The following is a 12,058-nucleotide window of genomic DNA, read 5'->3' as shown; positions in this document are numbered from 1 at the left end:
AGGGCTTTATTAGCGGCATGAGCAGGGCGGTGGGTTTCGCCGCCACGAGTGGCAGGTGCTCTACCAACGTGCCGTGCAGTTTGTTCAGGGCCCGTGGAGGGGGCGTCAGCGTAGAGGAAGTGAGGTGCGGAAGTGACCCGGCCCAGACGGGACTTCGCAGCTGGACAACTGTTTTGGTGGCAGCATGTGACTGAGCAAAGGCTGGGGTGACCGGCAGGTGTGTGGACCCTGCACCATCCCCCTGCCTGGGCTTGGGCCGAGGCTCCTCTTTCTCCATGGCATCCCGCAGCCCCACTGGGCCGTGGCCGAGGCTGGGGACGAGCTGTGAGAGGTGGCGGCTGTTGGGCACATGTCCTCCGACAGATGGACCACCGCCTGGTGGGGCGTCCTTCCCAGCCCCACCCGGGCTTCTGTGGGGCTGGCCGGGGCCACCTGCCACATCGCAATGCCCAGCTGCCCACCGCCTCCCCTGGGTCTAGGCTGGGCCCCTGTGATCTCGACCCCCACGGCCCATGGTGGCGGAGCTGGCACAGGGACGCAGGTGTCTGTCCCTCCCTCTCACTCACATGGACGTTCTGCGAGTTTTCTGCCCGGCTCTTCCTGCGAGTCTTCCCTGCAGTTCTGGCGCTCCCTCTGGCCCACACTCCCTGCTCGCTTCCAGTCCTGCCCAGACTCTGGGCCTCCCGGTTCCCTGTCATCTCGGGCACGTTGGCTTCCACCAGCCTGGGTGCCACTCCCCGTGTCACTGAGAACTGACATCACCTGGAACCCTGAGGATCGAGAGGACCGATCCAAATGGAGGAGCAGAAAGCTCTTTGCAGAGGAAACTCACGCCCGGCCAAGGAAGGGCGTCGTGGGAAGTAGCTGCCACCTCGTGCTAGTCGTGAGGCCCCAGGCACAGCCTAGAAAGCCTCGTCCTGCGGCTGCCTGGGTCCTCGCACGCTGTCTGACTGTGAGTCGTTTCCCTCCTCAGACTAGACAGGATGTTCGGGTCACCTGGTCCAGCCCCCGCCTCAGAAACATTCCCAGCCCTTGTTCAGTAGGAGTAACGTGTGCGATTGTCAGGAGGCAGGCTCAGGAACCAGCCACACGGGTTCAAATCTCAGCCCCGAGGCTGGCCTGGAGCCTGAAATGTGCTTCTAATACCCCGTGTGCCTTGTCTCCCTCCCCAGCACGAAAGTAAGGGTGCCAGTTGCAGAGCGCTGGGGTGAGGAGCGCAGGTGGAGTGCGAGTGGACCGCGGCGCGTACCATCTGCACAGGCACCTGTGCAGACAAGGCGTGTCGTTCCTGGCATGGATGTGTTCATTGCTGTTGTTGACAAAGTTGGTACAAGAGTGCAAGAGACTGTCCTCCAGGGCCAGCAGCTGGCACAGAGCTTGAGTCGCTGGATTCCCCACATGGTCAGCTTTGGGGTTCTAGTCCTGGGCCTGGCCGCTCGAGAAGCATACCAGGTGCATGTGCATGTGTGCTCAAAGCCCTGAGAGGAGAGGTAAGAAGAGATAGTTGTGGCTCTCCCCTCTGGGCGTGATCTCTCTCTTCGGTGAGTGCATACACCCTATCACAAGAAGAAAAAACAAAGAGCCTGTCCTCCAGCCATGCCCCTGGGACGTATAAGCCTGGGTTAGCTGCTCAGAGACATGGAATGACCGTGTCAGCCTCCAGAGGACCTGGCAGCAGGAGGGAAGCCGCGTGGTTCCCGCGAGTCAGCGCGCCCACACACCCAGCACTGCACCCCTCCCAGGGGGCGTCTCGGCTTCGTGTCACCTGTGACCAGCAGAATGAGGTGGGAGGTTCGAGAGGAGCCTGTAAGGAGAGGAGGCGGCAGCTCTGGAGACTGTGAGGTTACAAGCACTACTTTGGCCTGCCCATGGCCTAGTGTTTCGGGAGCCAGGTACCACATGCTTGACTGGACAGTTCAAATCCCTGCCCAGCATCTTGAAATCACACCACGTGTGTGTGCACGCGTGCCCAAAATCCCAACCAGAGGGAGAAATGGAGAGGGGGTTGTGGCGTGCCCAGGCTCTCCGGAGGATACTTCTTCCGTCTCTCCACGGGGCTCTCTGGTGAGAACAGTTGCCTTCTGGTAATGAGAAGAAGAAACACACCTTGAAAAAACAGCAGACCCGGAGGACACAGCGCTAAGTGAATAAACAGGCAGAAAAGGACAAATGCCACGTGACCCTGCTTACTGGTGGCACTGGGAATCTTCGCACTCAGGCCAGCAGGTGGCGCGGAACCCCAGGTGGCTGGCTGCGTGAGTCTCGGCTCCAGCGGCATCAAATCACACTGGGCATGTGTTGTGTGCCCCAAACCCTGAGAGTGGAGGAGAAGGGACTGCAGCATGGCCATTTCCCCGGGAGACGATTTCTTCCTTTCTCTCTCTCCCTCTGTCTCTGTCTCTCTCTGGCGAGTGCACATGCCCTATGGCAAAAAGAGAAAGAGGGAGAGGAAGAGGAAGGAGGGGAAGAATCCCACTGACAGAAGCAGAGGGTTACAGGGGCTGGGGGCGTGGAGGGTGGGCAGCCGCTGGGGAAGGGTGCGAAGTGTTGGATAGGTGAGTCTTGGGGCACAGCCGAGGATGGGGCTCATACTGTATTTCAGAGTCGCGGAAGAGTACAGTTCAAAGTTCTCGCCATGAGAAATGGGAAGTGTTTGAGGCGTGAGATGTTAATTCGGTTTAGTCCTTCCACATTGCATGCATATGCCATTAGTGTCACTTCGTACCCATAAATGCAGAAAACTTGTTTCTTTCTTTCTTTCTTTCTTTTTTTTGGGAGAGGTTTTTGCTATAGGGCGCGTGCGTTCACCAGAAAGACAGAGAGAGATAGAAAGTGAGAAATCACCCCCCAGGTGGAATGGCCACGCCACAATCCCTTCTCCTCCATTCTCCTCTCGGGATCTTGGGCACGCACGCACACGTGCCCGGCGTGAGTTTAAGCCACCGGGTCCAGGACGGGATCCGCAGTCGACTACATGGGAGTCCAACGACATAGCCATTACTCCAACTGCTGGTTCCCACACACGTTTATTTTATTGAAAGTGCAGGGCGACACCCTTCTTCTGGTGTTGGGTATAACTGGGTGACTAGACAGGCTAAGCCTTGTCCTCATGCACATTCCTGCCAGCGGAGGGGCAGACAGGACTCATAATAGGCTAGTTAAGTATGGAACCCGCTGCTGTTGGGAGATGAAGACCTTGGAGGGGTGAGGGAGGCACGGCAGAGCAGGGTAGGACCGGGCAGGGCAGGGCAGGGCAGGGCTGGGCTGGACAGTATGTCCACTGGTGGAGGAACGGGAAGCCCCAAGGCCTGGAGGAGGGAAAGGGGCCTGACGCATTCCAGACCAGAGCTCAGAGCCCTGACCGAGCTGGGGCGGGTGTGGGGAGCACCGTCCCTGCAGGGCAGGTCATGGGACAGACTCAAGCATGTTTGGTCTGAAGGACAGAGGAAGCTGCTGGAGGGCTGTGGGTTCCTTCCCTCCTCTCTGAATTTTATTTATTTATTTATTTAAATTTGCTGTAGGGTGCCTGTGCTTGCCTGAGAGAGAGAAAGTGAGAAATCACCCCCGGGGGGATAGCCATGCCACTGTCCATTCTCTTCTTGGGATTTTTGGGCATGCACGCACATGTGCCCAGCATGCTTTTCAAGATGTCAGGTCTGGGAGTCGAACCATGTAGTTGGCCATATGGGATCCAGCTGCCTTAGCCACCAGCTGCCATGCCACCTGCTAACCCTGGGCCATGAGTTTCTATTGCATGGCTGCCACTGCTGACTTGAGAATAGCTGGGTGTGATTGTAGTCCAGGACGGAGAAGATGGAGCCCCGGCCACGAAGAACAGGGGGAGGTGGCCGGACTCTGGACTGCTCGGGAAGCTGGCGCCTGGCAGCCTCACCCATTCAGCAAGTAGGCAGGCTTCGGAGATGGCTGGGACGGCGGCGGGCCTCCTCCTAATAGGGACAGACACACCCGTGCTGCCTGCACACGCGCTGTGGGCTGGAGCCCCAGCGCAGTCCTGGACCAGCAGCTCTGAGGTCCCCCGGGCTGGTGCAGGCCCTCCTCTCCCCTCCCAGCCTTCCTCTGTGTGGTCTACACTACCGCAACCTCTGAAACCAGCCCTGGCTCTCAGCGACTCCCTCTGACCCCTCACCTTTTTCCTGCCCCTAGGCTGGTCCTATCCAGACTGCTCACGTGGGCCGGATGCCATGCCACACGACGTTCTCACTGAGTTAGGGTCAGGTCTCTTTCCTTGTGACTTTTTAAAAAGAAGTATGTTATTTAACTTATTTTTTACTTATTTGTTTATTTTAGAGAGACAGAGAGAGAGAGAGGGAAAGTGAAAAGGCAAGCTGCTAGGTTCGGGACTTGAACCGCTATCGGCCATGAGGGGTCCAGCATGCTTAACCACCACGCCACCTGCTGGCCCCAAAGTTAAGGTCTCTCTTCTAAGCCTATAGAAATTCTGGGAAAACCTGGAAGAAAAACTGTAAAAGGACTTAGATAAGAGAAGACTGGGGGCCAGCCAGTGGCGTGATGGTTAAGGCAGCTGGATCCAACATGGCCGACTGCGCGTCTGAGTCCCAGACCCAGCGGCTTGGAAAACAAGGGGGAGGAGGGCGTGAGCATGTATGTGCAAAATCCCAAGAAGAGGACGGAGAAGGGATTGCAGTGTGGCCATGCCCTCTGGAGATGCTTTCTCACTTTGTCCCTCTGTATCTCTTTTTTTTTTTTGGAGAGGTTTTTGCTATAGGGCGCGTGCGCTTGCCAGACAGACAGACAGAGAGAGACAGAGACAGAAAGTGAGAAATCACCTCCCGGGGGGATGGTCACGCCGCAATCCCTTCTCCTCCATTCTCCTCTTGGGATCTTGGGTACGCACACACACGCGCCTGGCGTGAGTTTAAGCCACCGGGTCCAGGACACGAACTGCGGTCGATTACATGGGAATCCAGCGACATAGCCACTATGCTAACTGCTGGCCCCCCTCTGTCTCTCTTCAGCAAATGCATGTACCCCATAGTGAATAAAAAATAATAATAATAAAAAGAACAAAAAAAGAAAAAGGGAGAGAAGGAGGCTGGGGCAAGGTCCACAGGGAGGAGGCTGCCAGGTCCCGTGGCTTGAGCGTGGGGAGCTGGGCTAGAGCCAGCCCCCAGCGCGTCCGCAGTCCTTCGGTGACCCGCGGGCGGTGGCTAGGCCCTCCTGGGCTTCCTCGCTGCAGCATGAGCCCTCTCCCTAGACCTGGACCTGGACAGCGTTTGGGCATGGCCAGACGCCAGGACCACGGAGGGTCTCCCTTTGAGAACAGGTGTCTAGCAGCACTCAGGAGGTGCACCTCCTTCTGGCGCCTATGGGCCAGGGCTCGTGGGCCACCAAGTCTTTCTGGCAGATGGGCCAGAAGTGAAGAGGCTCTTAATTCAGCCTTGGCAGTGTGGAAAGGTCAGCTGGGAGGCCAACTCGCGCTTGGCCGAGCTCTCTGGTTGCAGCCCAGGTGACGGACGGCCCTCTCATCTCACCTCCCTTGATCAGCAGCTCCCTCACGCAGCGACAGACAGCCACCCGCCCAGAGGAGGTGCAGAGGGACAGCTGCCTGCTCCAGCCCCCTCGTCCTCCCTCTCCTTACCCCACCAGTGGTCAAGGTCCAGCCAGGTAGCGCGGGTCCCTGCAGAACCCCCAATGTCCCCACTACAGCACATGCTGGGTGGTTGTGTGGCATGTGTCACACACTGACCACGGGCCAGGAGCTCCTGGGAACGGAAACTCCTCTCATTGTCTGATTTATGTAGCCGAGGGTGTGATGGCCCCTTAGTTTTCCAGGGCTATCAGGTGGCACCAGCTCTGGCAGGCTGGGCCCACGAGTTGTGCTCGCGGTTACCTGTTCTGGCCCAAGGCAGAGCCCTGGGCTCTGAGGACTGGCTGGGTTTGCTCTGGTAGGTTTGGGGGCTCTGGTCTCTTCTCTGGGTACACTTGGCACTTTGGCGTCCATGCCTGGTGCTATGCAGCTAGGCTGAGATGTCTTACAAGGACCTGCCTGTTTATAGAGGCCGAGGTGGAGGTGGTCAGTCAGCCTGAGGTTTGGCTGGGAACTCAGCCTGCAGCCTCTTGTTCTCGGCATCCGACCCCTCCACTCAGCCTTAGCTGCCGTAACAGGGCTGGCCCGCCCTGTTATCCAAGGGGGTGGGAGGAGCCCACAGAATCCTCGCCCCAAGACCCCCCAGGTGAGCAGCAAGCGCCAGAAGGGACCCCTGACCTCACGGGCTTCCCCCGCATGGCCCTTCCCGTCCCACTGAGAGCCGTGGTGTCTCCGCAGGCCGGAACGAGCTGATTGCCCGCTACATCAAGCTCCGCACCGGGAAGACGCGCACCAGGAAGCAGGTGGGCCGGGGCGGCGGGGCCGGGGCAGGGCCGGGATGGGGCCGGGCAGGTGTCGGGGTGGGCCTTGGGGGCCCGCTCAGGGTGGATTGTCACAGACGTCCAGGACACTCCTGCTGCTGGCACCGGGGGGAAGCCCTCAGCCTTGCTGGGAGTCGGCAGCTCCCTGCCCGCCTCCCCTATAACAGGCACAGCTCTTTGGAAATATTGCCAGATTCTGGGTGAGCCGGGCAAGGCAAGACGAGGGCGACTGAGTGATCCATTCGTTCAGTTCGACTGAGTGATCCATTCGTTCAGTTTGGCCACAGGGGTGGATTGAGGGCTGGGGGGGCTGGGGCCAGGGCGGGGAGCTGGGCTGTCTGGGAGGCAGAGACTGGAGCCCTCTCTCCCTGCCCCAGGTCTCCAGCCACATCCAGGTGCTGGCTCGTCGCAAAGCCCGCGAGATCCAGGCCAAGCTCAAGGTAAGGTGAGCTCAGCCCCGGCAGGGTGGAGTGCCACCTGGCCTCTGCTCCCAGAGCCGGGGCTCCATCTTGCAGGAACAGCCTCCTCGGGGTCAGGAGCTGGCTGACCGCCCAGGGTGCCTCCTGCCCGCCGTGCCTCTCACCTTAAGGTTCGGCTGCAGCCACTCTCCTGTCTGCAGGGGCAGTGCCCTGCATGAGCCCAGGCCCCCACGTGTCCTGGGGAGCTACAGGCCAGTCTCCAGCCACGCCCCAGCTCCTGGCTTTGGCACAGAGGAACTGCCATGGCTCAGAGCAGCCAGTCGCCCTCCAGATCCCACTCCATGAGGACCCGAGCTGCTGGTCCCCTTGGGAGCCCACCCGCCCCTCAGTGCCATGAGCCAGAGTCTGCACGTGGCAGGTCTCAGAGGCACTGCTGTAGGCCTGGGTTTGCCAGCATTACGGGAGCTGGCGCGTTCCTCCCCGTTCCCTCTCTGGGACTAGCAGTCCCTCTCTCCCTGCAGGGCCTCTACAGCACACGCTGGGTGGTTGTGTGGCTGATGGGGCCCGCTCTGTGCAGGGCCAGCTACGGGCAGATCCCTGGGGGCGGCCCTGCCCCTCGCAGCAGTTGGGCCTCTTGTGCCCTGGAATCAGGGGCCTGCACCCTGGGAAGGAGCGAGTGCTCCATGAGGAGGTGAGCAACAGAGCCGAACAGAGCCTGGTGGGAGGGTCGGATACGGGCCTTAGACGGCAGGCGGTTTACGAACACCTACTTTTTATTTTTTTTTCTTTTTTTTGGGGGGAGAAGTTTTTGCTATAGGATGCATGTGCTTGCCAGAAAGACAGAGAGAGACAGAGAGACAGAAAGCGAGAAATCACCGCCCAGGGGGGATGGCCACACCACAATCCCTTCTCCTCCATTCTCCTCTCGGGATCTTGGACACACACATACATGCGCCCGGCGTGAGTTTAAGCCACCGGGTCCGGGACTCGAACCGCAGTCGACTACATGGGAGTCCAGCCACATAGCCATTACGCTAAGTGCTGGTCCCACAAACACTTAAAACCACAGAAGTCCCTTTCAGTTTTGTTCTCCGTAATAGAATATCACTCTGGTACGCTCAGACGGGAGCAGGCGGAGACTCTCTCCTCCCTCACGATGAGGCCTCTTGCACCCACGGCACGTGAACCGTAAAGCACCTCGGAGCCCCGTTGTGAAGGCTGCTGGGCTGGGCAGCCTTGGAAGCTCCATCTGGCCCAGTTGTCCACAAGTGGGCGGAACCATGGGTGCTCCTGCCCCGCCCACTGCCTGCTCAGCCATTCCTCCTGCACAGCCCAGCTGTCCCCCTCAGCTGTGCCTAGCACCTTGTGCCTTTGTCCTGGGACAGTGGGCCAGGCTGCAGCTGTGGCTCACCCCCACCAGGCTGGCACATGTGCCTAGGGACCCCTGGCCTGCAGCCCGGTCCACTCTTCACTCGCCCTCTCTGGTCTGCCTCTGACTCAGCCCCGCGGGTTCTCCAGCATCTGTGAGAACACAGGCCGTGCCGTCCCTCGGGGCTGCCTGGATAGCCCCCGTCGCTTCCAGGAGTTATACCTGTCCTGTTCACGGGGTCTAACTGGGGGTCACTGGTAGCTTCAGGGGGCGGCTGGGCAGGCAGCCGGGGGAGCCACAGGCTCCTAAAAATATGCAGGTCTTCGTGTGTGTGTGTTTTCCTGAAGGGCAGGGTCTGGATTTTGTCAGACTCGGGGTCTAAAGCCCCGACGTGGACCCTGAGATCGGCGGAAACACTCAGGAGGGGAGGCTGGGTCCGGCCTGGCTCCGCCCTCACGGCCGTGGTCACTGGGGCAGTCCCTGCACCCCTGCGAGTTCATGGAGCTTCCTCAGCTGTAAAATGGTGGGCTTGCAGGGAGACAGCCCAGGTCCCGTCCGGCTCCCAGATCCGGTGGCTCCCTGGTCTGTGGCTGGGCAGTGACAACACTGCCACACGTCCGTCCTGCTTCCTCCTGGCCCCTGCCCCGCCCTGCCACACGCGTTTCCTGAGCCCAGCCATTTGTTTGGGTCGGGTGTCCGGCAAGGGACACGAGTGCCGATGCTGGACAGGTGGAAAGCCCTGGCCTCGTCATGCAGGTGTCGGCCACAGAGACCAAAGGCTTTCTGGGGTGCGGCCTGCTCTCACTCACACCCTCTGGGGCTGGCCTGGGCAAGTGCTCAGAGGTAGCACACCTTACACGTACGCCTTCTTTGGTGATCAGAGACCACCGCTGGGAGAGGGCCCGTTTGGCAGTGAGGAGGGGCCCGGGGCTAACGGGCCAGTCTTGGCCAAGCCCTTGGGGACACTGTCAACTCGCCAGACCCTTGTCACCCGAATTCTCTGAGCTCTAATTCCTTCATCTTAAACTGGGAAACCTGTTACCACTGGCGTCCTCCCAGGAATCAAAGCAGGGCCGCCTTCATTTTAAGTTTACTTATTTCTTCTTTAAGGGAGAGGGTCAGATAATACTCCCAACGGGGTCTCCATGGCATGATCCACCGCCAGCCTCAGCCAGCCAGGATCGAGGCACACGTGTTCCCGGTGGGAGGAGGACTCGGGGCGTGAACCCAGAACCTTCCAGCATGAGTCAGCCTCGCACAGTGGCAGGCTGTACTGCTGGGCCACCTTCTGGTCCCTGGAGTGGCCTCTAGGAAGCCTTCCAGGCTGTTTCCAGAGAGGCCCAAGGCCCGGTGCCAGGGCCTGTGAGCTCTGGCTTCACCCCGCATGGCACCGGAGTCTGGGGGCGGCCTGGTGCTTCCATGCACAAGGCCACAGTCCCCATACCTCCCTGCAGGGCCGTGCAGGCTGAGGGCCAGCTCCAGGGCTCCCATCCTCTCCCCACTGTCCCTCGGGCAGGTCGGGAACTGAGTTAATTCTCGTAGTTTAACCCCCTTGGTTTTAACCGCTAAAGGAATTCATCACAGGGACCAGCGGGTGGCTTGGTGGCTGTGGTGCTGGAGCCCACATGGCCAACTCCTTGGGTTCGAGCCCCGTACCCAGCGTCCTGAGACACCCAGCACATGCGTGCCCAAGATCCCAAGAAGAGAACAGAGAAGGGGTTGTGGTGTGGCCACCCTCCCAGGGAGATGATTCATCTCTCTTCTGTCTCTCTGGCGAGTGCATATGACCAAAAAGAAAGGAAAGGAAAAAAAATCATCATGAAGATGTAGAATTTCTAATTAGAGATCCTGAATTGACATAATCAAACCACTTAGTCCCAAAATAGGTGCACACTCCGAACAGTGCTTGTGATTTCGTTTTGGGGGGGGGGGGAGGTGTCGTGTTTTGGATGGACAGATCCCCATTAGGCATTTGAAATAGGGGGTGTTGTCTCATCCTTGAAGACCTCTGGGACGGGGCAGCCCAGGGTGGGGCCCAGGTTCTGAAGTACAAGAAGGCATTGCTACCTGGTCATGCGAGCCGAGCCCGTGTCTTAGCGGCCTCGGGGGCAGCCCCGTTCTCAGCTCTCTGAACCAGGGGAGGCAGACAGGCCTGGGCATCTGACTTGTGAAAGGTGGGGGTCTTGGAAGCACAGGGCCGGGGAGACCTAAGGGCAGGACTGAGGCCACAGGAGGCTGGCTCTCACCCCACATGACCCCTCCTGCGCATCCAGGTAGGGGTCCGACAGCAGCCTCTCCTCCAGCCAAGCACCCAGTGAGGCACATGTGGGACCCCACTGCTCTTAGTGTCCCCGTGGGAAGTGAAAGGACACTCCCGAGTGGCAGAGGGTCTCCGAGTCAGAGCTCTGAGGAAGCAGGCAGGGCAGCGCGGTGACCCATCAGAGAAACGGGATCTCGGTTGCAGCACAAGTTCATAGCCTGCACGGGCAGAAAACCTGGTCCGGGCCCTGGCCACCAGCCGGGCCGGTTCCCTGCCCCTGAGGCCTGTCCTGCTTTGTCTCCCCAGGACCAGGCAGCGAAGGACAAGGCCCTGCAGAGCATGGCTGCCATGTCTTCCGCCCAGATCATCTCGGCCACAGCCTTCCACAGTAAAATGGCCCTGGCCCGGGGCGCGGGCCACCCGGCCGTCTCCGGGGTAAGCGGGGCTGTCTGGAGAAAACCCTGCCTCCTCCCTCTGCCCGTCCTGAGAGCTGGCTTGGTCCAGGCTGCATTCTGTCCCCGTGTCCTCCCAGGAGCCTGGGGGAGAACAGATCCCAGCCTGGGGCCCCTCGAGTCTCACTCTGCTGCTGTCAGGGCTCTTCCTGGGTCTCGGCAGAGACTGCAGACCCTTGGCAAGGGGTGCGGGCGAGCTGGGAGGTCGAAGACCAGGATAAAGAGCCGAGGCCGGGGCTGGCAGCCACCCCCGCCCAGGCCTCCCCTGCGCCCCCTGCTCAGGCACGCAGTCCTGCTGTCCTGGCCAGAGCCACACATCCTGGGATAAGCCCGGCTCAGATTTTACACTTCTCAGCCCTGGCCCACTTGGCCACAATTTCAAGACGGGCAGGAAAGGCCCCTCCTTCCCAGAGCTGTGTCCTCCCGGGTTTCCTTGACGGCAAAGATTCCAGGGTCTGGAGATGCACCTGGAGCACTGGCTGGAGCACTGCCGGGCCTGTGGGGGTGGCGTGGTGCCGGCCATCGCCGATGCTCCAGAGAGTTCTGGTCCCCAGGACGTGAGACCACTGTCACACGGGGCTTCTGTGCACAAGTACATTTGGGACACTCAGAACCTCAAGGTTCCCAGGCTGGGGCCTTCGGAGCCTAGTGCTGCCATGTAGTGACTCTGGAAGGGCGGAGGTCACTGGTTCCCGACCCAGCTGGGCTCCCGTGGGGCATCTTCTTGACCGGGCTCCTCGGGGAACCCCTTTTCCAGCTGGGGCCCCTGCCCAGCCTTACACCCTGCCGGGTGCGCGTGGGCAGTGCTGACTCTGCTGTTTGCCTCCCCAGTTTTGGCAAGGAGCTTTGCCAGGCCAAGCCGGAACGTCCCACGAGTGAGTACGGCCCGGTGTCTGCTCTCGCTATTCCTTAAACTGAACTTGAACCTGTAAACTCATGACACTGAGCCCAGCCCCAGGTGGGATGGGACCACCATTGGTTCAGCCTCGCAGGTTGACCTTGAGCTTAGGGATCGGGCATGTCTGTCCAGGGTAAAGGCAGGGCCGGGGCTCAGGAAGGAGGGATGGAGGCTGGGGACTGGGAAGGAGGGAGACAGGGGTGTTTTCCCCAACAGATGTACGTCTGGGGCCCAGCCAGAAGCCTGTGGGAGCCGGCAGGGCGGGTGAGG

General features: G+C 60.1%; 1 protein-coding gene across 1 annotated transcript in view; it reads left to right on the top strand.

The window, feature by feature from the left end:
* The window catches only part of TEAD4 (TEA domain transcription factor 4), a gene marked incomplete at its 5' end in the record, with an annotated part of 78,666 nt that overhangs the window by 46,361 nt on the left and 20,247 nt on the right, over positions 1-12,058 (top strand). The window contains 4 exon segments of the mRNA XM_027769685.1: positions 6,308-6,372; positions 6,768-6,830; positions 10,745-10,873; positions 11,722-11,765. Of these exon segments, the coding sequence (XP_027625486.1) occupies positions 6,308-6,372; positions 6,768-6,830; positions 10,745-10,873; positions 11,722-11,765 (301 nt within the window).

This window comes from Tupaia chinensis, unplaced genomic scaffold, assembly GCF_000334495.1.
Source record: "Tupaia chinensis unplaced genomic scaffold, TupChi_1.0 Scaffold150288_1, whole genome shotgun sequence".
In the NCBI taxonomy this organism is placed as follows: domain Eukaryota; kingdom Metazoa; phylum Chordata; class Mammalia; order Scandentia; family Tupaiidae; genus Tupaia; species Tupaia belangeri.
This window is presented reverse-complemented; position numbering and strand designations above follow the sequence as displayed.